A 26957-nucleotide genomic window follows, 5' to 3' on the forward strand; every position below is an offset into this window, starting at 1 on the left:
TATATGTATATGTAATCTGCTTCATAAACACAACAAATCTTTGAAGGATGCCATCAAAGTTTCAAAAACATCAGATTGTTTCCTAATGACTTGTGGTCTAAATAGTTTAAGATTTCCAAATGATAACTTAATTAAGGCTTTATGGAAAAATCTACTTAGATCATTTTCCAAGTTTAATCAATTAATTTTAGCCAGTTACTGCCCCCTGCTGGCTTAACATGGACATTATCAGTCACAGTCAATTTAAAACRGAAGACGAAATTATTTTGTCTCCCCTTCCAATAAATGGTTGATTTATTAAAGTGGTTACAACACTGTGGGACTGGCTGTGTTGTTGGTGGGACCATAATTAACCATATCATGTATGCTGATGATCTGGTCATTTTTAGTCCTTGCGGTGCCAGTCCAACTATTGAGCACCTGCTCACAATATGGTCAGGAGTGACATTATGTACAAAGAACTGAAAAATAAAATTATGATTATAAAAACCAAGGAGGACCAGAAGTTGGTGCTTCCCGTTGGTCTTAAAGTGTGTGCTGTTGTTAAACACCTGGGACACTATATAATTGATGATCTGGCTGATGACATGGACATTTATAGATGACATTTAATGTATGCACAAGTTAACATGCTTGTACCTAAGTTCAGGATGTGTTCTGTCTCAGTAAAATGGGTTCTTTTTAAAGCAAACTGCACTCCTCTGTATACTGCTCACTTATGGAGACTGTACACAGACAAAGCAGTTTACAGAAACTTAAAGTGGCGTATAATGACGGAATGAGGATGCTGCTTAGTATGGCGAGATAGACTAGTCCAAGTCAGTTATTTGTTGGTGTCCCCACTTTTCATGCTGTATTACGTAACCTTATGTTCAGGTTTATGTGGAGATTACGTTTCTACAAATAACATTATCCTGGTACTAACAGATATTGCAGTAAGCTCAGTCAGGTTTAAGTCCAAAATGTGGAACCACTGGCAGTGTAGCCTTTTTGTAAATCAGTGATTTGTATTTGTGATTAATACCTTTGTAATATTTGTTTAAATTAATTTTGAATTTAATTCTTATTTTTTTAATCATTTTTATATGAACCTATTTGTGGTTTTAATAAAGTTGTTGAATTAAAACACAAAATTTTATTTTGAAGTAAATACAAAAAAACTTAAAACTTCTGAAAATGCAAATGAAGAAAAAAAAAGGCTAAAGTGCGCATTAGAGAACAAATTGTTTATGTAGTTGTTGTTGATAAAGGTGCTGACATGAGGTTCCTGATGAGGTCTGGTGAAAGATCCTGGAATCCTGCCTCTTCAGCTGGTAGGAAACAGTAATCAGTGTGAAAGTTAATTTTCCAGACCATCACTGAAAGTGTCAAATATTTCCACAGAAATTTTTAAAAACAAGAAAAATCATTACCCAATCGGCCACTGTTYTCTTTCACAAATAACTGTGATTCCTCCTTAATGGACAGCAACTGTCTTATCATCTTACACTGAGTGTCCATCTATAGACAAAAACAAACAGATCARAAGTAATTCAGTACAAAAGATAATGAGTTTAAACAACTCAAAGTCTTTTTACAGTTGAGCACAAACAAAAAAACTCTACCTAAAAACTCATCTTCTGACAGACATATTTTCAAACTGCAATCAGCTAAATGAAATTAAATTAGAAAAGCTAATGTTATTATCAGTAATAAAGACAAACCCTCATCAGGTAAAAGAGCTATGTTGCTTTAAGTAATTTAATTTAAAATTGACTAACAGTGATAACTCAATTATTCTTGTAACATTCATTTTGAGTCTCATCATTCTTACTGTCAAGCTATGTTCCTTCATTAGAGCTTAAAAAAACTTGTAAATTTGTTAATTTTAGCTTTTGGTAAAGTGTTTTTTTCGCAACCAACTTAACATTTGTGTACATTCACTGATGGTTATATCATGGCAGTCTCGGACTCCCAATGATTTCTTTTCATTTTCTTTCTCTGGAGAGCAAGTATTGTACTATCTTATCTTTTAATAAATGAACAATTTGTTGTGCATTGACTTTACTGAAATCAAGGCATAAAAATGTAAATATAACATAATTTAGAAAGCTACATATTGCCAATATGTTTTTGACATCTCTGTTTTGATTCGACCACAAGAGTCCAGGAAAAGATTTTACTCGCTGTCACTCCAGGCCCTGGACTGATCCTACTTTTCAGCAGTTTACTTTTTCTTTGTTGAAGTTGAGATCAGAACTGCTATTTTCATTTCATAACTTGCTTTCATAAATATCATTATCAGATTGGAAAAAGTCACAATTGTTAATACACAATAAATTAAATGTTTAATCCCAGTTAAAGATATGTTGTATCATTATCTAGTCTAGCAAAAGGAGCATTTAAAGGAGGAAATCATTGTAAGCCCACTATTGAGTGTCACTGATGTTCGTGCTGTCCATGAGACCTGCCAACTAGAACTAAGATTCTAGTTTTACAAGTGATTCAAAATTATAATTTCCAACTTACAATCATTTCCATAGTATGCAACATGGGTCGTTGCCTACAGAGGAGACTATTATAGTCAGGTTTACTCTGTATGACGTGGGACTGTGAGGACTGAGCCATAGATGTAGAGCTTAATGATATGCCCATCTCCTGCCCTCTCTCCAACGTCCTATATGTAATGAACACAGTGACTCAAAATTTAGAGAACACAATTATACAATAAAATTATTTTTAAGTAGTAGTCAACTTGCTTACCTTTCTAATTCCTCTGCTTTACTTCGATGTTTGCTCAGTAGTGCCTCCCATGACTGACTTTCAGTACAGAGCCTAAAGAACAACACAATGTGGGGAAAAAGGATACATGTTAAATATTTATAATCATTCTGTGACTACTTTGTACTCTAATTTCTTTCCTATTTAAATGGCATTTTCAGGAAAGAAGATAAAAAATAAAACAACGTGCCTGCTGATAGTTTTTTGTACAGTATGAAGCGCTTTTTCCACTGCAGGCTCACTGAAACACAAAGCAAAAACATCAACATAATCCCATTGTTAAATAATTATAATAGGCATAAAACAACTAGAAGACATAAAACAAAAAGCTAACATACCTGGATGTACTTGAGGGGATTTTATGTAATTCATCATGTATGTCTTTGGCCAGGCAACGCCACTTTTTCTGGATGTGCCCAACTACACCAAGACAAACCCATAACCCAGAAACAATCTTAACGGTCTATTGGAAATACCAGTCAGCTGACATGAAAACCACCAAATGTGTAATAAATGGATTGCTAACCTTGTTTTTGGAAGGATTCAAGTGAAGTTTCTGGGACTGACTGGAGTGAATTTTGAGTCTTTTCCAATGCCAGCTGAATAAAAACAATAAAAATAGATGCAGTTAAAACACACTCTTCATTATGGAAGCAGTATATCTGGTAAACAGACTGTATTATATAGTGCCTTTCTATTCAACTAGGATACTCAAAGCGCTTTACATTATCTGTGKCCTCATTTACCCATTCACACAGCACTTTGCTATGTCCTTCTACAAAGCTAACCCAGACATACACTGATGGGACACACATCAGAGACAGTGGGGGTTCAGGGACACTTCAACATCCATCCATCCATTTTCTGTACACGCTTCTTCCTTTTCAGGGTTGCATGGGTCACTGGTGCCCATATCCAGCAGTCACAGTGCGGTACACACTGGACAGGTCGCAAGTCCATCACAGGGCCACACAATAGACAAACGAGACAAACAACCATTCACTCTCTCACTCACACCTAGGGACAATTTAGAGTTATCAATTAACCTAACAGTCATGTTTTTGGTCTGTGGGAGGAAGCCGGAGTACCCGGAGGGAACCCACGCATGCACGGAGAGAACATGCAAACTCTACCCAGAAAAATCCCCGGACCGGGATTTGAACCTGTGACCTTCTTGYTGAGAGGCAACAGCTCTACCAACTGAGCCACCGCGCTCTATAATATGTGACTGAATAGTGGGGGAATCAAACTACCAACTTTCAAATTGGAGTACGACGCCCCTAACCACTCAGCCAAATGATAAGAGAAAAGATGACATTTGTTATGGAAACAATTTAGTTAAAAATGCATTAAAACTTACCTTCATTGAAGCATCCAAAAGTCTCTCAAGCCTCTCTTGCTGTGACAAGGTTGGACTTATGCCCCTGCACAAAGCTAAATTAGATTCATTAATATGTATTTATACTGTTTAAATCAAAACTTTATTATACTCTAATAACCAAAATAGGCAACAAATCTCTCACCCTGATATGGGCTTGGAAGTGCAGGGAGTGAGCGTCTGGTTATGGTGGCTCTTCTCCAGGATTTCCTGCGTGTGGAAATGGTAGGTCTTTCTGTGCTTTCCTCCTGCAYCTCTTGTTTATCCGCCTCTGACTGTTCATTAACTGGATTTGGCGTCTGTGTAGCAGGCAATGTAGAATCCATACGGGGAGATTTTCGTGGCGGAGATGAGCTTGGGCTTTCGGGAGAGCCTTTTTTCAATATCTGACCCTCAAAGTTGACCTACGAASAGTACACGAGCCAGTGAATACGGGTTAAATAAGCTCTTTTAAGTGAGAAGCGTCAAACCCCAGAAAATATTGTCTCACCAGCTTAATCGGAGTATCATTTACGATGACAGCTGCACAACTGTGAGAAATGTTACAAATWTTCAGATAAGTTTGGAACTCAAATAAGAAACACATAATGTAACTAAATGATAAACTGCATTTCATGAGCACAGCACAAATATTTAAAATGAACTGTCAGGAAAACGAGTTTTAAAAAGGAGAATACTGACCGTTCTCGCACATCCTCCTTTTCCGCCATTTTATTTTCAAATAGTTTTCCTCAATGCGCGCGCTCTACAAGCCAAACCCCTTTTACCTAAGCATTATGGGTAATGTAGTGTGGCGTGCATAATTCCTAGACATTTGAAAAGGGTTTGATAGAAAAAAGGCCGTTCTTACTGAAACTAAGCACACATTCAATGAAAAAAATTTAGCAAAAACATTCAAAATGTATACAATAAGAAATCTGAAATGTTTTGATGATTTTAAAATAGGTTAAAAAACTGCCTWGAATTATGGATGCAAATGCAATACACCTCTGATTTTTTTGTGCACATCCCCATTCAGTGAACAAAATGCACTTTTTATTCCCACAGCTTTTAAAAAAATCTACAAAAATATAAAAATAATGTAATGGCAATTTAGATAATTTAAAACAAGAGGATAACGTCTTCTAATTAATGCATAAATCTATTAGTTTATGGAACCACATTTAATTTACAATATTTCATATTTACTGATGTAGGTCATAARCTTTATTATTCAATAAATACTAACTTTGCTAAAAAAAAATTTTCAGGTAGTTATCTGAATGTGACAATCTTCTGTATGTTTTTGTATTAATGTAGAATATACTGAGAAAAAAAGGGGGGACTTGTTTGACTTTGATAGCCAAAAGAGAGGCCCCAGGTCAATCTTTATTTGAAATGTTATTGCATTATTAGCTCGATAATTTGGAGCTTGAAAAGGATGCTTTGTTAATTATACAAAGGTTTATATAAAATTGAATAAAAGTTAATATGAAAGGTTAGGCAGTTTCTTGAAGCTGATCGTTTGAGCAACTGATGCTGATAAAATAAGCACTTTTGTTTTGGCAAAAGTCAGGTGATATGAAAAAGTTGTTTTATGGTAGTCAAATCTTAATCATATTTTACTTACCTGCTTCTGCAGGTACCTGCATGATTGTCCATGACCAGTTGGACATASAGTACTTATTTTTCAACAGTAAATTACTTTTAATTCACAAAACACTTTACAGACTTTATTATTTGTAAGTTTAAGTCTTTATAAGACTGTTAAAGATCTTTTTTATTGTATTTTTCTTACAAAACAAAGAAGGGGGAAAAATCCAATACACTATTGCAATTCTCTTGGAGAATGCCCCTTTTTGTGCCTATAGTTTTCACTCTGGCTGGCACAAACTTAAACTCCACTCAATACTGCTGTCTTCATGGCCTTTTGCAGGAGTGGGGAGGAAAGACAATAAAGGAAGAAACAGAGGCTGAAAGAGTTGTGAAAAAAATAATAAAAGTAAAAAACAAAAAAGCAATAAAAACAAATCGTGTTCAAGAGGAACAGAACAGGACAAATAAAGGAATACACAGAGTGAACAGTACTACATGCCATGACTGTCTCAGCTGTCACAAAAGCTGTAATTCTCTTCCCCCCTCCAAAGTCCTTTTTCCCTTTTACAGTTTGGTTTATAAGGGCAGCATTTGCTGTTGGCACTGAGTTCAAGAAGGCAGCCTGAGGGTTCCTTTGCCCAGTAGGAACTGCAGGACTCGGTCCACAAGCAGAGCAGCAGCAAAGTCCACAACTAAAACCTGGGCAATGATGAATTTGAACTGCAAAAGAAGAATATAGGAAGTGGATCACATTATCTCACTAAATATATTTTTATTACAAGGTTACCTAACAACAAAACATTTTAAAAAATAACTCTTACTCACCTCAGTTGGAATATCTACAAGAGCAAACTGTTCGTTGAATTCTGGTGATGAACCAGTAAGAAGTCCCACAATCGCTAAACCTGAAATGGCTATACTCCACAGTAATGGTCGATTTTCGCTAAGAGATTCCATGAATGGGTGGCCCTGTCACACACACACACATAATAAATCCATTTGGTGTGATATACACACTTTAAATAATAATAAGGTATCAACTAATAGTACAATTTAGAATAAAAATACCTTGTAGTTAATGGCAAACGTGGCCATCTGCATGGCCATGGACATGATGTACACAGTGCTGTTAATTAGACTGGGTTCAAACTCTTTATACAGATCAACAAACTGTTCCTCTCTGTAAGMAATGATATATTAAATGTTACAATGTTGCCATTTCATGTTAGTAAAAACAACATTTTAACATTTAMAAAATCAATATTAAAACGTTCTTCAACCATAAAAACATTTATAGAAATCTAAGGGACTATATAAAATATAAAGCTGGCATGAGCTGGGTAAATCACAATCAGATGGAACCAAGCACTTGCTTAAAGGAAGATCAACCAACATCTATTCTAGACAAGCTGATGTTAGTAGCAATGCATTTTAAGAAAAGTTGAGATTTTTAAAAACTATTCATTAAAAAGGTGGATGAAGAATTCAGCTCTTAGTAAATGCTGCTTTACAATACTAGTAAAAGATGACAACTTGTCAAAATGCAACATATATCTTTGAATGCATGGCCACAACAAGCCACTTATCCCAATTATGGGGTTACACAAGCAGCTGGTTAGCACTGTTGTCTCACAGCAAAAAGGCTGCAACTCAGCTGGAGGTTAACTAATTGGCCCTATTTGTGAGTACTTGTATGTGTATGGTTGCTTGTCTCCATCTGGCCCYGTTATGGAATGAAAACCTATTCAGGGTGTACCCGGTCTAGTGTATGAATCCCGTGTTGTTGCTACAAATGTGAACATTTAGCTTTACAAGAAGAATTGCTGTGTTTTATCTCATTCCTTCACTTACCTGGGTGGACTTCTGCTTTGTGCTTCTTTGTAAAGGTACACAAGACTACAGAAGTGTACCGCAAACTGCAGCAAAACAGTCAAAACTGTATATAGATTGAAGATGTTTGGTAAGGGCCGTTCTCGAGACAATGTTTTCAGTGGCTGCATAAACAGGAGAAAAAGGTTTTTAATTTTGACATTTAAAAAACAGCTAGCTTACACTACATTGTAAGAAAATCATGCATTAACTTTTTTTTCTGAAAATTACCCATAGAGGAATTATGCTTTTAAAAACTTAAGTTCTCACCTTTGATCTAGAAATGAAGAGGAAGCATCCGGCCAAAAGCAAACCTTGCAGAGTCGCTTGGAAATCACTGAACTTGACTCCCTCGAGGTAGAGAACAGACTGACTGTAGGCCAGCACTAATGCGTTGAGAGCCAATATCTTAAACATCTGGAGTGTTGTCACCAGAGTGCAACGGCCTTGCTTTATTACGTGACAGACTGGAGAATCAAGGGAGAAAAAAAATGTTCAGAATTGCAAAACAGATCATGTCTGGATTTTTGCAAATTATGACAAGTGATAAAATTACTTACTGCACTGTATTGAAGAAAGTTTTGAGGTGAAGGGGGCAGCAATGGAAGCATCGCCMAGTTTAACTACTTGTATCTGATCCTCTTCAAGCTCACGTAGGACTTGACTGATCCTTTCCTGTGATAGAAAAATGCTGACTTTTAGAGCAAAATACAAAATTGCTATTTACCACTATTTATTACTCGTTTTATACCCTACAATCTTTTTTTTTTAATATTTAGTTGTGTTTAGTGTCTGTTCAATACTCCAGTTGTTTAACAGCATTTCTAGTTATATATTGATATGTGATGACTAACTTTAAAGTACTGTGAAAATTGTAATAGCAATTGTCAAGTAATATTTAGTCACCAACTACGTTATACATTGTGTTTCCTTGCATATCTTTCCTAATTCATGTCATTTACAGTTTCAGTCTCTCTGATAAATCATGATACATTTCTTGGATATATGATATATGTAGTTAAGTATTGGACTTACAATTGTAAAACAGTTCTCTGACTTTCACAGACAAATTGCCTCTAAAGCTTCATATTTCTTATACTTAAACTCATTGGAGCAAAGTTTTTCTCCTCTGCAGAGTTATGTTTTTCAAGGTGCACAAAACATGTTCCTACACTTTATGAGTTATTAACTTACAAGATCCACTTTAAGTAAAAGGCAAACCAAATTATGTTTTTTAAATAATTTTGAGAATGTCTATGGTTGTAACTGAGAGGAGGGTAAAACAAGAAAGGAAGTCCAGCAACCTGTGCTCCACAAACACAATGAGTTTTAAGTAGAAAGCATAATTTCAGAAGTTCAGAAAGCATTGCACCTTTTGTGCTGCAAGCTGCTCTTCTCTCTGAGCCATGACCCGCTGTCTGGCTGCCCTGGAGCTCAGTTTGGCACCTGAACTAACAGGAGGTAAGGGTCTGGGTTCTGATGTGGATGCTTCTTTTTCTCTCCCTCGTTTTTTCTTTTCAGGCAAACGCTCAGGGGCATTGGCTAGGAGAGCTACACCTGTGGAAAAACGAAACCGTCATTGCTCATTCTTATTCTTAGCAACTTTCATTTTAATACTCTTAGTAATTATAACTGATCAGTCTTACCTATGTGAGCATGTTTAAGGGCTCCTACATCATTTGTGCCATCACCACACATCAGTGTCACATACCCCAGCCCTTTTAGACTGGTGATCACAAACTCCTATAACACATTAGAAACGTAAACCTTTGTACATAAAATGACATCTACAATTCTAATGAGTACTTTMAAAAATTCATCCAAAATGGGTAAAAAAAAATAAAAAAAGAACAAAAATCATAGCTGACACACTGCTGCTGCTTTACAACATACCTTCTGTTTTGGACTGACTCGAGCAAACACTCGTATATGTGGCAACAATGTGTGGAGTAACCGGGGATTACAGCTCAGTTTGGCCAGCCCTTCTCCTGTTACACACAGGTCAAACTGATGCACGAACGAAGAAACAGAAGGAGGGGGCAGTGGTACAGACACACTGCCATCAATGGATTCCCAGTGCCATTCAACTGGAAAACAAAATAACAATTATCACGCTTTTGTCATGATTTTGTTTTCAAATCACTTGTTGCAYTGAGTTGTATGTGTAGTTCTGCCAAAAATGTCCATCTTACCCTGATTAGGGCTCGGCTGTAATACAAGTGTATGTTCTTTTTGGATAAAGTGGAGCTCTCTGGCAACATGGCACGCAGTTAGAGGGTTGTCTCCTGTGATCATAACCACCTGAAATAAGGAAACTGCAGAATTAGACATCCCATTAAGCCTTGCTTCCCAGACTACATTAAATAATTCAGCAGAGTCAAMATTTTTACATGATGAGATGCTTCTTGGATCTCTCTGATGACCATTTTGCTGTCATTCTTGAGCGGACACGACACAACCATAAATCCTGCAAACTGAAGGTCGCACTCCAGAGCATTACGGCTCATCTCCCGGACCTACACGATCCAAAAACATTTCACTCAGTTTCCATCAGATCTACTCACAAGCAAGATAAATCAGACAGTATCTGGAAGTTGGGAATGAGAAAATTTAAATTCAACCTGCTGATGACTGAGGTGTCCAATTTCTTTGTAACCCAAGGCCAGTACTCGAGCCCCTTCCCGTGACATTTCTTTGTGGACTTCATCATAATTTACAGGACATTCTGTAAACTACAATCAGTAATATTAGAGCATACCCAATTAAGATATAGTGCTCAAGACTATGTATACAAATGGAACCAGAAYGTACCATTCCCCTGAGTGTCTCTGGAGCACCCTTGACTGTTGAGATGTAGCAGAGTTCAGTGGATCCGAGTTTCTCATAGGAGGCCAAGACTGACATCCTCTTCAGAGCACTGGCAAAATGAAAACGCTGGTGGATTTTAAGTCCCTGGGTTTTGATGCCTCGTGCAAACACCTTTTCATCTGGTTTAAGAAACAAAATTAAATGAGGTGACCACTTAAGGTTTTACCCTAAAAAAGCATTCAAATACTAACTTTTAATAAAACTGAAAATCAAATACAAAGTGTCACAGCCTTCTCAGCTCCAATGCCATAATTATTCCAAACAAACAAAAAAAGAAGCTGTGGGTGGCAACAGGTGGTTTGTTTCTTGAACGCACTTCCAACTTGATTGTTTGAAAAAACATATCATTTATTTCTAGCAACTAAAAAAGAACTAAATAATAACTCATAATTTCTTACAACTTAAGGTGCAAACAAAAAATAATCGAATCTGATTTTACAAGTTTCAAAAAGTGGTCAAAAAATAATTTTACCAAAACCTCCCATCGTCCCACCGGACATTTGACAAACAAAATAACATCTTAATCATCTAAATTAAATTAATGGGAAGGTCTAAAGATTAAAGTAATTCTAAAATTTCCAAATACAATAATTAAACTGCAGATTTAAGTTACAATTTAACTAAAGTACATTCCAACTGTCTAAAGTGAAAACAACAACAACAAAAACATTTATAATTTTTACAAAATTTCAAACATAAATGGCCACAACACAAATAATCTGAGGAAATGCACTATTTTAAATAATGCACCATTTACAGAAGTGCACCAAGTTTAATGCAAGTTTAGTACTACTAAAACTGTACTTAAACTCACACTATCCACAAGTAAATCTGAAAGGGAAACACAATATGTAAGACAACAATTATTTGAACACATATTAAACACATTGTCCTAACACACAAGCATTTGCCTTGCAGTGAGAATTTAGGAAGAACCTTTAGTAAGAGTCCAGTCAGCAGCAGTCAGCATTGCCTTCTCTAGAGGATCTCCCACCAGTTGTCCATCATCTAGAGTAACCAATGAATGACAGGTGGCCACGACACGGTGTGTCTCAACTGGGATTTCAGACACAGGCATCACCTCTTTTCCCTCCCTGCCACAAGCATAAACATAAATTAATATACTTTATATAATGCAAATAAATCTAAAGGTTTGCTAAAATAAATAAAAAAACACAGTATGCTACATGTTTTTCTTTTAAATTTGTAATATTTAAGCCAAAAGAGGAAAGTGTATGCATTGTTTACCTGAGGCCTGCTACCCCTCGAACAACCAGACTGTCACTGGTTAGAGTTCCTGTTTTGTCAAAACAGCAAACTTCTACTTTCCCAGCAAATGGAATCCTGAAGGGCTCTGTGCAGAATACATCTAAGCAGGAGTAGAAAAAAACAGGTATTACATAGTTTGTACTTAAAGAGTSTTGTTCCACTTCTTGCAATAAATATTCTGCGTTCAAGCAGAAAAATAGCACAACCATACTTACAAAGCTTAGCCAGGGCAATAAGAGACGTGTTAACAGCTAGAGAAAGCTCTATAGGGAGTTCTGGTGGAACCACTGAAGTGAGGATAAGTGTGCACTCTAGGAAGAGCTTGTAGCGATTTCGGCTGGCATCTTTGGTCCCTGAGGACGTTACATACAATACCAGAAGATTTCTTTAGCAATGTATTTACATTTTAATTATACTTATTAGTAGTGATTTTGACAAAAGTTACATCATTCATAAACAGTAATTATATTTTTAGAAACTGGTCCTGTGTGCCTCACCTTCTACCCACACATATACAGCGGCAGCAATGGCAAACACAAGCAGGAACAGAATGAAGATGAAAGTCTCCAAGTTGTTTGCTGTCACTCTCTTCACACCAAAGAGAATGGTCCTTAACAGTTTACCCTAGAAGCATGTTTGTCAGGACACACAGTATTGACTCAGTATAGATTTTACAATGTGTAGAAAGGTAGAAACAAAAAAAAATCAACATGGAAATATTAATTTTACCTGAGAGGTATAGAATCCTGTTCTTAGTACGTAGGCCACACAGCCATTGTCAACAGCTGCACAAAAAAATTTAAGAGAATTGTAGAACACATTTTGCAAAAACAACACACAAATTTAACAGCAAACAAATGTTCCTGTTATATGAATGAAATAAGGAATTTTCACTTACGCTTGAGTCCAGCACTGGTCTTTAAAGGGGGAGTGTGCTGGACCACTTTTGTCCCACCAGAGATGACATGGAGACGAGAGTCTGACTGAAGGTCCAGAATACGCTCTGGATCTAAGTCTTCCACTGGCTCCTGCACACATTATGTCATGAACGTTTGTGTCACTGATAGAGCTGCCACAAACTATTATTTTTMTAATCGATTAATCTTCGATTATTTTTTCGATTAGTCGACTAATCGGATCATACGTTAATTGAATATAAAACATACAGCTTATCGTGCCAGAATGCAGCTGCTATTATATAACCATCATTGGATTTTAACTATATGCTAACAAAAAAATAATTGCTGTGGAAGGCAAGTTCTGCTCTGCAGATATTACACAGGTTTCTCTTTCATTTTCTTAAAATGATCCCACACTTTGAGCTCTGTTGTCAGGTAGCCATGATACCAGAGCCTGTCTGTATAATGTCTTGTGACGTCCACAGCCTACCCNCTGTGCATGTGTGTCAAGGACAGAAAGGCAGATGTGGCAGTGGAAGGTGTCAAAGCAGTTTGGAGAGAAAAACAAAGTAAAGAACAACAACAACAAAAAAGAAAACGATTAATCGATTATTAAATTAGTCATCGACTATTTTAATAATCGATTAGTCGTCGATTAATCGACTAATCATGGCAGCCCTAGTCACAGACGAGGAACGTGCAATCAAACAGTGTATCAAACAATATCCTAATTACTAACCTTCATCTGTGGCACAGACTCTCCAGTTAACATGGCCTCATCCACAATACAGCGACCTCTGAGTAGCAGCACATCACATGGTACTAAGTTGTCCAGGGGCGAACGTCCTATGAAATTAAAACAAAAATAATCATTTCAAGCAGATAAAAAGTCAAGATGATGCTTGCCTGAGACGATCTGAAATGTAGGACTGGATGCTTACCTATTGAGACGATGTCTCCAGGGACGAGTTCATCACTGGAAATAGGTCTCCACTTTCTGTTGCGATACACCTGTCACAAAGTACATCCACTTATTTTAGTATGCTTGAAGGAATACACTGATTAAACAAAATATTATGACCATCCCTGCCTTATTTGCTGTTGGTTCCTTACYTGATGCTAAAATAGCTTTGATCCCGTGAAGCAATGCCCCAAATATTCAAAAGAATTTGAATTTCAAAGTTTGAATAAATCTGTACTTTGTCTTTTTACCGCACTAATCCTACCATGTAAAAGTCACACAAGACTTTAAAACTGCCCTTTTATCACACATAAAACACACTGATTAAAAAAATGCTCCATAAATTATGATTCACAAAAGACTTGAACATATTATGGGAAAATAAAATGTTTTTCCTAACCATTCATAAATAATTAATAATTTTAGTAAAAAAAAAAAGAGTCTATTTGAATAACAAACAGTTTTTATACCTTAAACAATAAATTATATAAGTAACATATTTTTTTATTTGATCAAGCCTACCTGGATCATGTAGGGTTTGTTTCCCATGCGGCGAATCTCTGACATATTCCTCATTTGCTGTTGAACTAGAGAGGCCTCAAAAGCAACCAACATGAACAGTGTAAAAACACTGTAGTACCAGTACTCGTCCAGACACCACAGCCCCACACAGAACACCTGACGAATGTAGAAAGTAGAGTAGATAATTTTATACGTTTCTTTATTTTTTTTCTTTGGAAATATCACCAAATAAATCTTTCTAACAATGACTGTTAATACAAGCTCGTACCTGGAAAACAAAAAAGGGAGCTGTTGCCCTCTCTTTGAAAAGCTCAAGAAAATCTGGCACAACCATCTCGGCACGATTGGTCCCATATTGCTTTTCTGCTGCTCTGAGCTCRCCCTCTTCTTGGTAGCCACGCCATGACTGAAAGTAGCCCATTGGGTTGCTGATGGGAAATGCTATTGGAAGGAAACGTTTCTTCTCTTTGAAGTCAAAAATGTAACGGATCTTTTGAAATTCAAAAGATAGGATCCTTTCCCCATTCTCATCCTGTTAATTAGAACAAGACACAAAAAATGTGAGCTGTGCTCTTCCTTTAGAGATTTAAAAAAATGTTCTTAATTGTGAAAACACGTAGATCTACGTCAGATGTGACCTAACCTGGTCCCTCTGTAGTGTGACAAGTTCAGCAGAACCGTTATTGGGGGTGGGAATGACCTTTGCCAGCGTAGCCACACTTGAATCTGGCTCCTGTATTGACAAATAGATGACAAATTCACGCATTTTAAAGAGGACATAGTTATTTTTGCTACAATCTACAAACATTTGCCCTTCTTAAATGTTACATGAAGTGAGAAATGGCTACTTGTTTAGTGTAAACATTAGGCACATTCACGAAACAAATGATTAAAAATTATTTGTGAATTGAGTAAAATTTAGTGACTTGTATTATGAAGTGCAAATAACGCAAAATCAAAAGAAAACAAAAAACAATAACAAAACAAAAACAAAAAAAACAAACAGAAAATCCCCTTTACAGCAGCAAGTGTGGTTGAGTCTTATCTGGGTAACTTTGGTGCAAAAGTGCAGACAAGCAAGAAAAGAAGCCTGCATTGTTTTTATAACACACAATGCTCATTTTAAGATTGAGATAACACAATCACTGTTCTGGTGCTGCTCTACAACACAGTAAGTARCAATTCAGGGAATTCTTAAGTTAAAACACATTTTTATAGCTCTGATTCCAACCCCTTACATTGGTTTTCTCCTGCAATTTTTTATTTAGTGTCCTTTTTTTCTTATTAAAACATTACTCCCATTAAAGTGACTGAATAAAACAATTATTACTAAATTCTAATTGATTTTCTATACTTTGTCTAAAAAATATCCAACACTGTGTAGAATATAGAGGACAGAGTATTCTGGTGTATTTGAACCACACAGTTATCTGATGGATTAGGACCCCTGCACCTGGACCCACTGTGTTCTGACCTCTACGTAAAAGAAGGGAACATACAGCCTGAGGGAAAACAGTTGTGTCCATTGGGACAACAGCACAATATGACGATATAATTCATAATAATTGTTATTATTTACCTTGGAACAAGTGAGCCAACAGTGCGCGTGCACAGACCAATATCCAGAAAGGGCTGTAAGGACGTGCGCGATCCCGATAGCTGCTAACGCAAGGAGGCCTGCCTCCGGATACTCGGCGGCACCGTACACTCCTAACCACRCATACAGCCATCCCGGGTAGAGAACAGCCAGAAACGGGAGGACAGTTCCATGCAGCAGTCGCGGTCTTCGTCTGTACAGCGTCACGGAGCTCACCARCTCGTCGCCGGTGCCGCTGTCATGCTGGTTGTGGTTCACAGAGGGGGCCATTTGCAGCTCACCCGGTCCTCGGACTCCGTCTGCAACCATACACCCGTCTTTCTTGGTATCGTTCATTGTTTCCTGCTCACTTCTTTGGCCCCCTCTATCATCTACCGCCACCCCGTCGTCCTGTAGCCGGTAAAAATACGATTATACACACGAATCGGTGTGCTGTCCTGCCTTCAGAACCCGTTTACCAGATCGCCGTTCTCCAACCGAAGCTTCCGTATACGTAATACGTAAAGACACGTAATAAAAAAACCCATAATTTTTCCTGTCACGCGGTTAAATTATGTCTATATTAAAATTCCTATCAACTAATAATGGTTGCTGAAATATATTTTAAAAATCGTTTTTACATGTTAAATTATGTCTATATTAAAATTCCTATCAACTAATAATGGTTGCTGAAATATATTTTAAAAATSGTTTTTACATTTTAAATTGAGTGAATAAAAATGATATTAAGACGTCACAAAAAGGGTGTAAACAACAATGTGACAAACTTGAATGTCAACCAATAAAATTTAGGAACGTCATCACAATGGGACATTTCCATCCAATCAGGTGTAGCTCTACCTATTGTAGCTTTACACGTACAGAGTGGTTTCACGCCGCTATTTAAAGAGCTTCTTCGTTGGACAAAGCTTCATTCAACAAAATGTAAGAGTTTTGAATGCATTTAAAATTAGCAACATCTTAATAATATTTTCACTATGCTAACTCTAAAATGTTAAGGAAATGTTTCGCTTCCCTTACAAAAGCAGAGTTATCTCTGTGACCCTAACCCTGCCACTTAGCACGTTTGTTACGTAGATGTCAAATACAAATAGGTTGGACCAGTTTGTAATAACCATGTGTTTATAATCCGTTACTTTTAGGCAAGCTGCTATGGATATATCGGCAAAATATTGCCAAAAAGAACTGGAGGCTTATGGGTCTTGTGTAGCTTCAAACCCATCGAAATGGCAGCAAAAGTGTCATGAACTAAAAGCGAAGGTCGCAAATTGTACATCCTCACAGTAAGAGAACTTATCTGCTCACATTTCTTTCAACCAGTAATATGACTTTGGCATACTTGCATATTTAAAAGATATTTGTGGTTTTCCCTTAAATGTTTTCAGTCCAGTGATCCAGAAGATCAGGAAAGACTGTTCCCATGAGTTTGTGAAATTTGAACAATGCCTGGCTGAAAACCAGGATGCACCTACCTCTTGTTCAGCTCACATCTCTCGCTTTCTGGGCTGYGCAGAAACAGTGGACCTCAGCGGAGTATGTAAGTTATTACTGGAAAAGTCATTTGCATTTCAAGGTCACTAACCAGAAGCTGTTAATAAGAGTACTAAAATGTTTAAGATGTGGCTTTGCAGGATATTTATTCATGTATTCATGTTCTGTTTATGCTGTATAGTACTGGATGTACTGAAAATTTCTGTTTTAAAATCTCATTAACAAAAATATACGTTCTCAAAATGGTTCAAATTATGAACACGTTTCTAATATACCAATTTCCTTTTTTTTCCAGCCAAAAATCCATCATCATAGAGTCAACATATTGTATCTTTAGATCTTATCTTTGTCCTCAGCAATACAGAATGGATAATTTTACATCCAGCGACTCCATCATGTCATTGTATGTACAGTTAATGTTTAAATACCTGTTCTTAAGAAGTCCATATGTAACTAAAAAATTATAAGAACTAAAGGGTTTAAGATTTTAGTGGAATTTGTACTTTGTCATTCTGTTCTATTAAGCATCATTGAAATGGAATTTTTGTACTTTCCTTTTTAATAATAAAGTATGGTTTGCTCATTTTGGGGTTTGTTCTTTTTACTAGAACATTTTACTACATTACCTTCTGTTACTCATTTGGTGCTAACATCATCTGCTGTTTTTAGGTTGTTAGTATCTATTCCCCTCACCGTTACTTTCTTCAGGTCTGAGTCATAGTCAAACATTAAACTGGAATGTATTTCTCCCACACAAATTCTACTGACTATTCAGTGACTGAGAAATAGGGAGTCTGGGAAGAAAGGAAAAAGAGGAGGTTGTTCACCTCTAATCAGCTGGACTACTGAGAGAGACAGAGGGAGGATGTTGAGTTATGAACTCTGTGACCACTGAGCAGAACAGACACTTTCTGGTTCAGTTATCAATGCTTTTCGGGGAAGTAACCAACAGTAAATGCATTTCTTTATTTTGAAGTGTATCATTGGTTCATGTACGTATAAGCAAGTGATCAGAGTATCATCATTTATTGGACTTCGAACAAATAAGGCAATTTTACTTCAAAGATAAAACAGCAGTTTGTATTGAAGATACAGCAACGAATTCAAAGCACATCACCTTGCAGTCACTGAACATAATAGTAAGTTAAGAACTCATCTAATACCACACAAATAACTTACATTCACAATAACATCACTGTAAAAACACCATGAGTCAGTTATCAGAATCAAATATAATTTCATAAAAGAATATCTCAGGCTGTAGCTGATCACCAACATCTAAATGATATGGGTATCATTCTAATCCTATTTTATCCTGCACCACTGGATGAGTCTATTCTGAAGCTTTTAGCAACAACTGCTATCCAAATTAAAATCGGAGGCTAGTTTCTATAAASCTACTTCATGGTACTTAAATATCATGCTGTAGTTTAAATATTTGATTATCACAGAAGGTACAAAATGTCTACCCAATAGTATTATTACATAGYGTGATTTCAACAATTAATTTTAACACAGTCATACATTTACATTTGGAAAACATCATCATGGACTCATTGTCCTAAATTTGGGGCATTGTACATCTTTTGGTTGTATTTTGCTACGCTGTTTCTTGCTGATTACACAATAAAAAGACAAACTAAAGCATTTATCACCTATATGACCCTGTTTCTGCATAAGGCTTTTTGAATGACCCTGTAGTGTCATTTAGTACCTTTTTTTTACCRTTTCAAAATAAGATTTTTGGTCCACAACATGCATCAAAAACTAAGGATATAGTCTGGAATAATAATTTGGAGARTTTCTTTTGCTTTGTTTTCTGCGTTTCAGAAGTCAAAGGAAYATTACATTGTCATCCTCTGTAGCACAATTTCCTGAGTTGAGCCTCAGGTTACACAAACATACACACAAACCTGAGAGCAAAATTGTTGTCCAATCCATATACATCAATGTATATGATCCAGTCACCTACGGTTATTGAAACGTGCCTTGGCAAAACAAGTTTTGCAACGGCACAATTTAGACCCTTGAGCTGTTCCTAACTGCCAAGACTCATAAATAAACGTAACGTCAACTCGCGCATCGATAGGTAGCCTATAACTGTCGTAATTTGATTTTTTGTTAGAAAGTGCCATGAAATACATCACACTGAATATAAGTACTACAGAAGAAACAAAGGTTCATTATCTTGAACATTTACAGTGATTCCAGCATGTGATTCCTTTTCAGCAAAGCAAGTGGGAACAAAATGCCAATCAGTATAGAGATAATACAACTCAGGGCGATGTTAGCCAGTGGAAAAAAAAGCTGGGAAGTATGTTCGGATCTAGCATGTTTAATTGAGAATGGTCCCACAGGCATGTTGATGGACAGACTCCATTAGCTGCATCTCTGAGGTGAAAGGTGGGACAGGAGGGGGGAAAGGGTCACAGTTTTATAAGGGTCAGGAGGTGAAGTAGGAGTTTTGCATGGAGTAGAGACGGTCGATGGGGTTTCCCACTCGCCCGGCTAAAAGACCACCTTCGCCTGTTGCTAAGAGACAGTCGCCAAGGTGACTGAGGCTTCCGTCACTATCCAAATCATGGAAGACTGTCTCCGAGTCTGCAGAGACAAAGAACAAGAACGTGGATGTCTGGACTGTGTATTGAGTAAACACAAAGGAWATGAAACAAAAACTAAATCCCACATCAGTGAAGGCGGGAATCTAATGAAAAAGTAGATCTTTTCCAAAATTTGTTGCTTTAATTATTTGTCTCACCRTAGGAGTGGAGCTGCTCACTGTTAAGCTGAGGTGGTGTGAGCCCGTGTCGGAATGGCTCTCCTCCGTAGATGTTGGGGTCCAGGGCGAGGAGCTGCTGACGTGGCAGAGATGGATACCCCAGCAAGCCGTCCATGCCATGAGTACTAGACCCATCTGTGAATGGAAAACTTCTTGTTAACTTTGTTYTTAATTTCATTTTCTTTGGATTCTGTTTGCCTCTTACCCTCGCTGTCATCGTTGCTTTGACGGCCCCCTCTGCTTGGTCCTCTCCTGGTCCCTCCCAGTTGCTCTTGTTCCTGCTGTTGCTGCTGCTGCTGCTGCTGTCGACGAGCAATCTTTTTCATCTTGGGGACAAAATGAGGTGCTTTAGGAATTTTCTATTTGAGTAAAATACGTGAGACAGAGTTTGTCTTTAAACATGAATAAAAATCTAACCACCTTGGCTCTTTGGTTTTGAAACCACACCTGAACAACTCGTACCGTCAGCCCAGTCTCAGCAGCCAGCGTCTCCCTCACCTGCAGGTGAAAGATTGTCTTGCATTTAAACAAACTTGATTAAATGCTTTACAGATTGAGAGCTAGAAGAACAATGAACTTTGATAGGAGAGTCGAGAAATGTTTTTTTAATTATTTTTTTGGAATGCATTTCCTCTGATAAGCTGATCCACCCACCTTCCGGCATGGCTTAGCTGATACTTCAAAGGAGGCCTTAAAAGCTCGCCGCTGCTGTGTGGTCAAGATGGTGCGTGGTCGTTTTGAGCGCTTGTGCTCCTTGCTCTCATCGCCACCTTTTCCACCACCGGAGCCTCCACCACCGTCTTCATCCTCACTTTTCACTGAGCAAGAAAAGCAGATAACAACAGTGTGTGCCTGTGAGATGAGGTCTGTAAAAAAGGAAAAAAAAAATAATAACTGAACTAATATGTTCAGCTGTCTGGATGCACAAGATAAACAAAGCATATTTGAAATAATTCAAAATGCAAAAGTTGTCTGTTTGGCACATTTAAATAATGTTCATGAACTAGAAACATATGTTCTACATTCTAATTACAATTTTAGGTGTTAAATATTGAATGTATTTTTGTTTTTAAGATTTTTGTTATTATGATGATGTGTTGCCATTAATTTCCCAAATGATCATTAATCTGTAGAGCCTGTCTACATATTTGCTGCTTACTGATGTGGGACATCACTAAGCAGACAAAATTAAACTATAATTTTTCCCCTTYGAGGTGCTACTAAGCGATTGATTAGAATTAGCTGCACTGATAGATATGCCAATGAAATTTGAAGGATCATTTCTCTTAAAAAAAAAGTAATTTTGTTTCTGAGAAGAGTTTTTGTGGTTTAAATACAAACACTACCTGATTCAGTCGGTGTGGGACTAATAGCAGCCAACATTTCCCTCTCCTTTTCATAGTCCATGCGACAGAGCAGCTGGCCTTCTTTCAGCACAAACTCATCACCTCTCTGCAGTCGGCGTTCACACTCACAGCAGCTGAAGCAGCCCAGGTGGTACACCTGGCCCAGGACCCGCATTATCAGCTCAGAGCGTCCAATGACCTGCAGGCAGGCACTGCACTTCCTTACAAAGAGCCTGGAGGAATGCAGAAACACAAACGTATGTTCTTTTATGTTTACACTTATWTATGTCAGGAAAACTGCGAAGGATGAGGCAACTCAAGACGAAGGCTTAAACAGGTAGCTCTGACCCATTTACCCTCAGCTCCAATTAAAATGAAGATTRGAATAGTCTCTTAATTAAAGGCTGTCTAGGCATTACCCAATTCACAGTGCAACAAGGTGAACATCTGTTAAGATGAGTTACAGTCGTTTGTTCTGTTTTCTCCTTCACGACAGGAGATGGCAGTAGTGAGCTTGTAATCTTGTGTATTTTCCTTCTGTGTTGAGAACTTTKAAATCCTAGCTTAAACATATATCAACCATGATCTGAAAGTACATATTTGACCCCATCAATTAAGCCATAAAATAGTCTAAAATCTTTTCCCCATGACCAATTACATTTTTCTTTGCTCTTGTTTCATCCTGTGATTTAAAAACCCTTCAGTTTCTCTCCTGCATCACAATCACTTCACATCCCTATTTCTATTCACAGAGTCCACGTCTCTATCTTCAAATTCTTTTCAAATCCTTGTTCTTGCACTTGGTTTACCCCCCCCCCCCCCACTGCATTTTCTGCCAGCATTCCCAGTTTTCCCTCATGCCCTCCCAGCCTGCCTCCCCAGTTCACTGAAACTAATAAAGACAGGATTAATTAGATTGTTGTTTAAACAGTGAGATGGCCAGACAGACGCTGTAAACTCATAACCAGGGATTGGTGATAGCATGGGGTTAATCTCTTTCCTCTCACTTATGCACACAAAACACACACACAAACACAGGTACTCACACATGCATGCACATACACAGACATTTGTATATGCACCTATTGAACATTTCTAACTTATCCTGCTGTTGGATATTTTTGTATTCAACATACCAAAACCTATCGTCACATTAACACACCTGCTGTCAGGAAAGGCTTTAGACAAACAAAAACATCAGCCCATTAATTCACAAGGAAAAAATATTTACCAGTCAGACACATAAATAAAGATACATTAACAGATAATAATCCTCACAACAAAACCTAAAGCATAAGGGAGGATAAYTGAAAAGTGGTAACAGGTAAAGTAGAGGATGGAGGTTGAACTGTTGAAGCTCCCTGAGTGATAAGAAGGTGTTGCCGCCCAAATCTGGAGTGTGAAGATGGAGCCAGGTCTGCACATTAGAGCTCCTAATCTRTGATTCCGTCCCAAACGCAGCTGCTGCAGCTAATCTTTCTCAATCCATCTGCCAAACGCTCTCCAAATTCCCCAAATGACAGTGTCCCCAACTTGATATCAAAACGTAAATATCAGTTCTCCTATAAGCAGAGTTACGCAACTTTATTTCCAAGATCCTTGCGACTAACTAAATTGACTAATTTATTTATTAACAGAAGTATCACCAAAGCTATTTCAATTGTAAAAGAGCCAACGTGTCAGTTGTAGCGTGTGATATTTAAAGTTTCTGCCACAAAAGAGACGAATCAATCACCCTGCTTTGTGCAGTCTCACTTTCCATCTGAATACACACTTCAGCATCTTAAATAGTTGCTTTCACTGTGAACAAGGCTCAACAGATCAGAACTGTCAGGGCTGCTTGACACAAGACTGATGCTGTTGGTGGTTAAGTCTCAACCTCCCTAATCAGCGTGTACACAGCACGATAGAAATTTACTCAACATGGCACATGAAGGCAAGTTGGGGTAACTGCCACAGAGGGGGGTCTGTAAGTAGATCAGTCTAATCCCTCTAATAGAAGTATCATTCACACATGCTTGTGTCTAGGGTGCAGCGAAAAAAATTCACCACAAACTTGATGATAAAAGCGACCGTGCAGTCTGGAGAGGAGGTAGTCTGAATTTGCCATGACCAAAACAAAAATGCCCACGTTGTATTATTTTATGCAAGTTTTTGAGTATCTAAAGCTACAAATATTTATTAATTTAAAACATTTGATATAGTTTGCCATAAACTGTTTTAGCAAAGATGGAAGGAAATGCTTTGGTTTTCTTTTTTGCTTTAAATTGTCTATATATAAAATGTGTTTACAGCCACATGATTGAGAAAAATAACTCCGTTTTGTGACCTTTAATCAAGCAATATGCCTTGTTTGTTGTTACCGCAAAGAAAAAAAAAAGATGAATTAATCGTCTGTGATGTGCACAAAGACTGTAAAATGTTTCTGTTCAGCGCCATGGATTTCGGGAGGTTAGAGAGTATGACTAAATATAAGCTCCATGATTTTATGAGATCAAATTTAGAGGCAGAGAGAGGTGCTGAATTGTATAGTATTGATGCAAACATGTCTTTTCTCTTTGTATTACCATAGATCTCAGGCATACAAACAGAATAACAGAAGCTTTGTCATCTTTCTAAGCTGTGTCATGTGGCAGTGTTTTGCCTGTGAGCTCTGACAAGTTTAACATTGTCTGGACTGGAAAACAATTGTTTYCGTAAAGATGTACGTGCCTCTCAGAGCATTTATAGCATTGTGCGTCTCGGTAAAGTCGTGATCAATATTTAAACAGGTATAGGTTTAGTTACACAACGTATGGGTTCAGTTTGATTTGGTTTTGTCATAAAGGAGCTCCGAAGACTAACTGTGAAACTGTGGCTCATCGAACATTTATTACCATCATTAAGTTTGAAACCTGACCCATTATTTAAAAWATATATATTTATTATCAAAGGGCGATACGCTGAGATATTGATCTTTTGATTCCCTYGCTCTGCAAAATGTGACGCACAAATGTTGCTCCCTGAAAATGAAGGTACGACAAAGGATTCAGAAAATAAATGCAAAAGAAACAAACGATATGCATCAATCTTACTTTTAAGTTGAATTTCGTTTTGTATTTCTTGGATATGTGCATGTGTGTGTGTGTGTGCGCTTTTGTGTGTGTATGTACATATGTGTGCACACTTTTGGCGGATATTGCTCTGTGGAGCAAAATGGCTCAGAGCCAGGGTTCAGTAATCACATCATCTCCTTTTATTAAATCTCCCTGCGCTGCTTCTGTGTTATTAAAATCTCCCAGCATTCCCCACGATACTTGCCACCCCGCCACCACTCACTCACACAGACGTTACAAACACGTGTGTACGTTTGTGGGTCTGTATGTGTATGCACGTACATGCATGTATGTATTTATACAGCGCTGTCTTGCGTACACACAGGTTGCCATTTATCACATCACTCATACGCAATTATGTGCAACAATTAGTGCACAGTGTGAACACAGATGAGGTGAAAGGGTAAAGATGCTGTTAGCTGTGCACTATACCTATCTGTGAATATKAGTCTTCTTTCTCAGAGTGTTGTCCAGCATTTGGAGAAAATGTTACCTAAAGGCTGTGAGAACAGTCACTATGGAACACATCTCACATTTTGCAGAGACATACAGACAGTCCCACAGTTATACGGTTACACATCATGACTCTGATTCTAAACTGTTCACCCTAGTGTTCATAACCAGCTCTGTTGGATAGCAGCACTGATACTTAAAATATTCAACTTCTACCCAGTGTAAAGTAGCCACCAAAAACCTGCATGACGTGCATGAGCTGTGTCTCTGCTTGTGTGTGATCTATAGCTAATGGCACCAAGAATGAATGCTATGTGTCAGGATATAGATGTGTGTTTGTGAGTGTGAGTGAGAGGGTGTGTGTGTGTTAGTTTAGATAAAACAGTTAATCCCCAGGCCACCAGAACGCAATATCCTGTCTGCCCGTTTCTCATTTCCTGTCTGACTCTGGCGGAGCGGGAAGCAGCAGGGAGGGGGTGGCGGGGGACAACGGGGCCCGGCCGTTACCTCAGAAACAGGAGATACAGCAGGTTGATTTGAGGAAAGTCTATGCCAATCTCCCTATCTCTCCCTCTCTGATGCAACCCCCTATTCTCACCCTCTTTTCCCTTCTCTCTCTCTCTCTCTCTCTCTGCTTTTATTATCTCAGATTTAATAAAGCAGAGGCGAGCAGCTTGTTCTGCCATGAAACATTTATTAGCTGTCTGTTATAAAATTGTTGTGGGGGAGGAAAGATGACGGGGTCTCATCTCAGATTATGCAAAATTAGTGGCAATATTACCCCCACACATAGACACATTGATGCTCCAGATAAAAAAAAAAATCAACCTCTATGTATGGTTGTCCCTCTTTAAAACTCTCCACCTCATCTTTACCTTGTTCATTGTGAACCTGCTCTCCATCGCTGCAAGCTCTCTTCTAAGTTCCTTTACTTGTTTAATCAAATTTGGTGTTTTTCAACAGCTCATAATCAAAACAAAAAAATTTCCCCTGTGCCCACTTTTTTCATCTGCTGCAGCGTCAACTATCATCCGTTGAGCTGCAGGTGTAGTTAAGGAACGAGGATGGTGCAGACATGTTTTAGAATATGGATCGAAGCAAAATGTGGAGCCTCTATCTGATGTATAGATTAGCTATCCTGGTGGATCAAAACCAGTCACTATTTGCTGAACTTCAAACACCTTTTTACGGTTTATTTTACAAGCTGATTTTTTTCTTTTAGTTGCTCATAAAAAGCAATTACTGAGATTTCTCTATCAATCTCAACAGATTCTGTAAGATGTTTTAAAGAGGGAATTTATAGCCAAATATTGAATTAAATAACAGGAATTCTAAAAAAAGGTTCCTTAGGGCTGCTTGTTTTTATTTCATCTTTCAACATTTCATATTCTTCTCCAAGATGTCTTTCAACAATATCCTTTGGTCATGGATTACTACACATTAACTATAAATATGCTTTTTGCCATTTGATTGATGTGTTTTAGAACTTATTTTTACCTAATTTGTTAAAAAGAATGTGTTCAAGAGTTAAAGAGAAGCTGATGGGAAAATGACGTTGTGATCTTTTTTGACACATTGAACAATTTTCTGTAATATCATTTCTGAGCAGCCCAGAGTCAGATCTGTCTTTTCAGGACAGCCGGAGAGCCTGGCAATTAGCACAGCTCCCAATCAGCCTCCCCACCATCTCCACTCATTCCTCTTCCGAGACACAAAGAGGCACTGAGTAAAGGTGCGGGTGGTGGGGCGATTAAGACAAAACAAGGGATAAACGGGGAGATAAACTGTTTGGTGTCATCACCGCTATCAATCTCAACAAGACGGAAATGAGGTTTTGTATACAGAAATATTATTACAAAGCAGACAGTGATGAATGAGGCAATGGATCGAGAAGCAGGGAGGGGAACGGTTGCTTGGGTGGAGGTATGAAAAAGAAAAGGAGTCCTGTACAAGATGCATTTTTTTTCAGACTGAAATTCGCATATTTAATCACAGATGTTGCATTTAAGTTCAAAGACTATGTATCTGGAGGATGAGTCCATATTTGGCAGGATTTCAGGTTTTCTTTCTGCAGTGAGAGTTCTTATATTTAGAT

The 26957-nt window shown here is 37.7% G+C and overlaps 4 protein-coding genes across 5 annotated transcripts in view; 1 reads left to right on the forward strand and 3 right to left on the reverse strand.

Annotated features, from left to right (window-relative positions):
- Positions 1 to 1211: 1211 nt before the first annotated feature.
- dsn1 (DSN1 component of MIS12 kinetochore complex) lies at positions 1212 to 4888 on the reverse strand. The gene is made up of 11 exons (XM_014024932.1): positions 4820 to 4888; positions 4629 to 4668; positions 4284 to 4542; positions 4121 to 4194; positions 3287 to 3359; positions 3099 to 3180; positions 2951 to 3001; positions 2743 to 2814; positions 2509 to 2656; positions 1413 to 1500; positions 1212 to 1310 (listed from the first exon to the last, which is right to left on the reverse strand). Exons 1-11 carry the CDS (start codon positions 4846 to 4848, stop codon positions 1228 to 1230), a joined length of 999 nt encoding a protein of 332 aa, XP_013880386.1. The 5' UTR covers positions 4849 to 4888; the 3' UTR covers positions 1212 to 1227.
- Positions 4889 to 5828: 940 nt separating this feature from the next.
- atp13a1 (ATPase 13A1) lies at positions 5829 to 16261 on the reverse strand. Its single transcript, XM_014024708.1, has 25 exons — positions 15681 to 16261; positions 14745 to 14834; positions 14370 to 14633; positions 14102 to 14257; positions 13560 to 13629; positions 13358 to 13464; positions 12618 to 12747; positions 12449 to 12504; positions 12217 to 12343; positions 11935 to 12072; positions 11699 to 11819; positions 11387 to 11544; positions 10394 to 10569; positions 10204 to 10314; positions 9973 to 10098; positions 9775 to 9883; positions 9476 to 9669; positions 9229 to 9325; positions 8955 to 9139; positions 8143 to 8257; positions 7853 to 8049; positions 7565 to 7707; positions 6782 to 6893; positions 6539 to 6682; positions 5829 to 6433 (listed from the first exon to the last, which is right to left on the reverse strand). Exons 1-25 carry the CDS (start codon positions 16032 to 16034, stop codon positions 6323 to 6325), a joined length of 3591 nt encoding a protein of 1196 aa, XP_013880162.1. The 5' UTR covers positions 16035 to 16261; the 3' UTR covers positions 5829 to 6322.
- Positions 16262 to 16515: 254 nt separating this feature from the next.
- On the forward strand, positions 16516 to 17774 carry chchd5 (coiled-coil-helix-coiled-coil-helix domain containing 5). Its single transcript, XM_014024988.1, has 4 exons — positions 16516 to 16622; positions 16841 to 16981; positions 17084 to 17235; positions 17485 to 17774. Coding segments are annotated over exons 1-4 (315 nt in total). The 5' UTR covers positions 16516 to 16620; the 3' UTR covers positions 17505 to 17774.
- A 408-nt stretch (positions 17775 to 18182) lies between these two features.
- lmx1al (LIM homeobox transcription factor 1, alpha-like) overlaps positions 18183 to 26957 on the reverse strand; it is a 13227-nt gene continuing 4452 nt past the window's right edge. Inside the window, exons 4-9 of one of the 2 annotated variants that reach the window (XM_014024874.1) lie at positions 21315 to 21547; positions 20623 to 20786; positions 20389 to 20466; positions 20174 to 20294; positions 19948 to 20103; positions 18183 to 19790 (exon numbers count right to left, since the gene is read on the reverse strand). In XM_014024874.1, the coding sequence (XP_013880328.1) occupies positions 19633 to 19790; positions 19948 to 20103; positions 20174 to 20294; positions 20389 to 20466; positions 20623 to 20786; positions 21315 to 21547 (910 nt within the window). In that variant the 3' untranslated portion in view covers positions 18183 to 19632. Of the gene's footprint in view, positions 19791 to 19947; positions 20104 to 20173; positions 20295 to 20388; positions 20467 to 20622; positions 20835 to 21314; positions 21548 to 26957 lie in introns of both variants that reach the window. The other variant, XM_014024866.1, reaches the window with a different exon arrangement.

The sequence above is a fragment of the Austrofundulus limnaeus genome, unplaced genomic scaffold, assembly GCF_001266775.1.
Source record: "Austrofundulus limnaeus strain Quisiro unplaced genomic scaffold, Austrofundulus_limnaeus-1.0 Scaffold4, whole genome shotgun sequence".
NCBI classification, from domain to species: domain Eukaryota; kingdom Metazoa; phylum Chordata; class Actinopteri; order Cyprinodontiformes; family Rivulidae; genus Austrofundulus; species Austrofundulus limnaeus.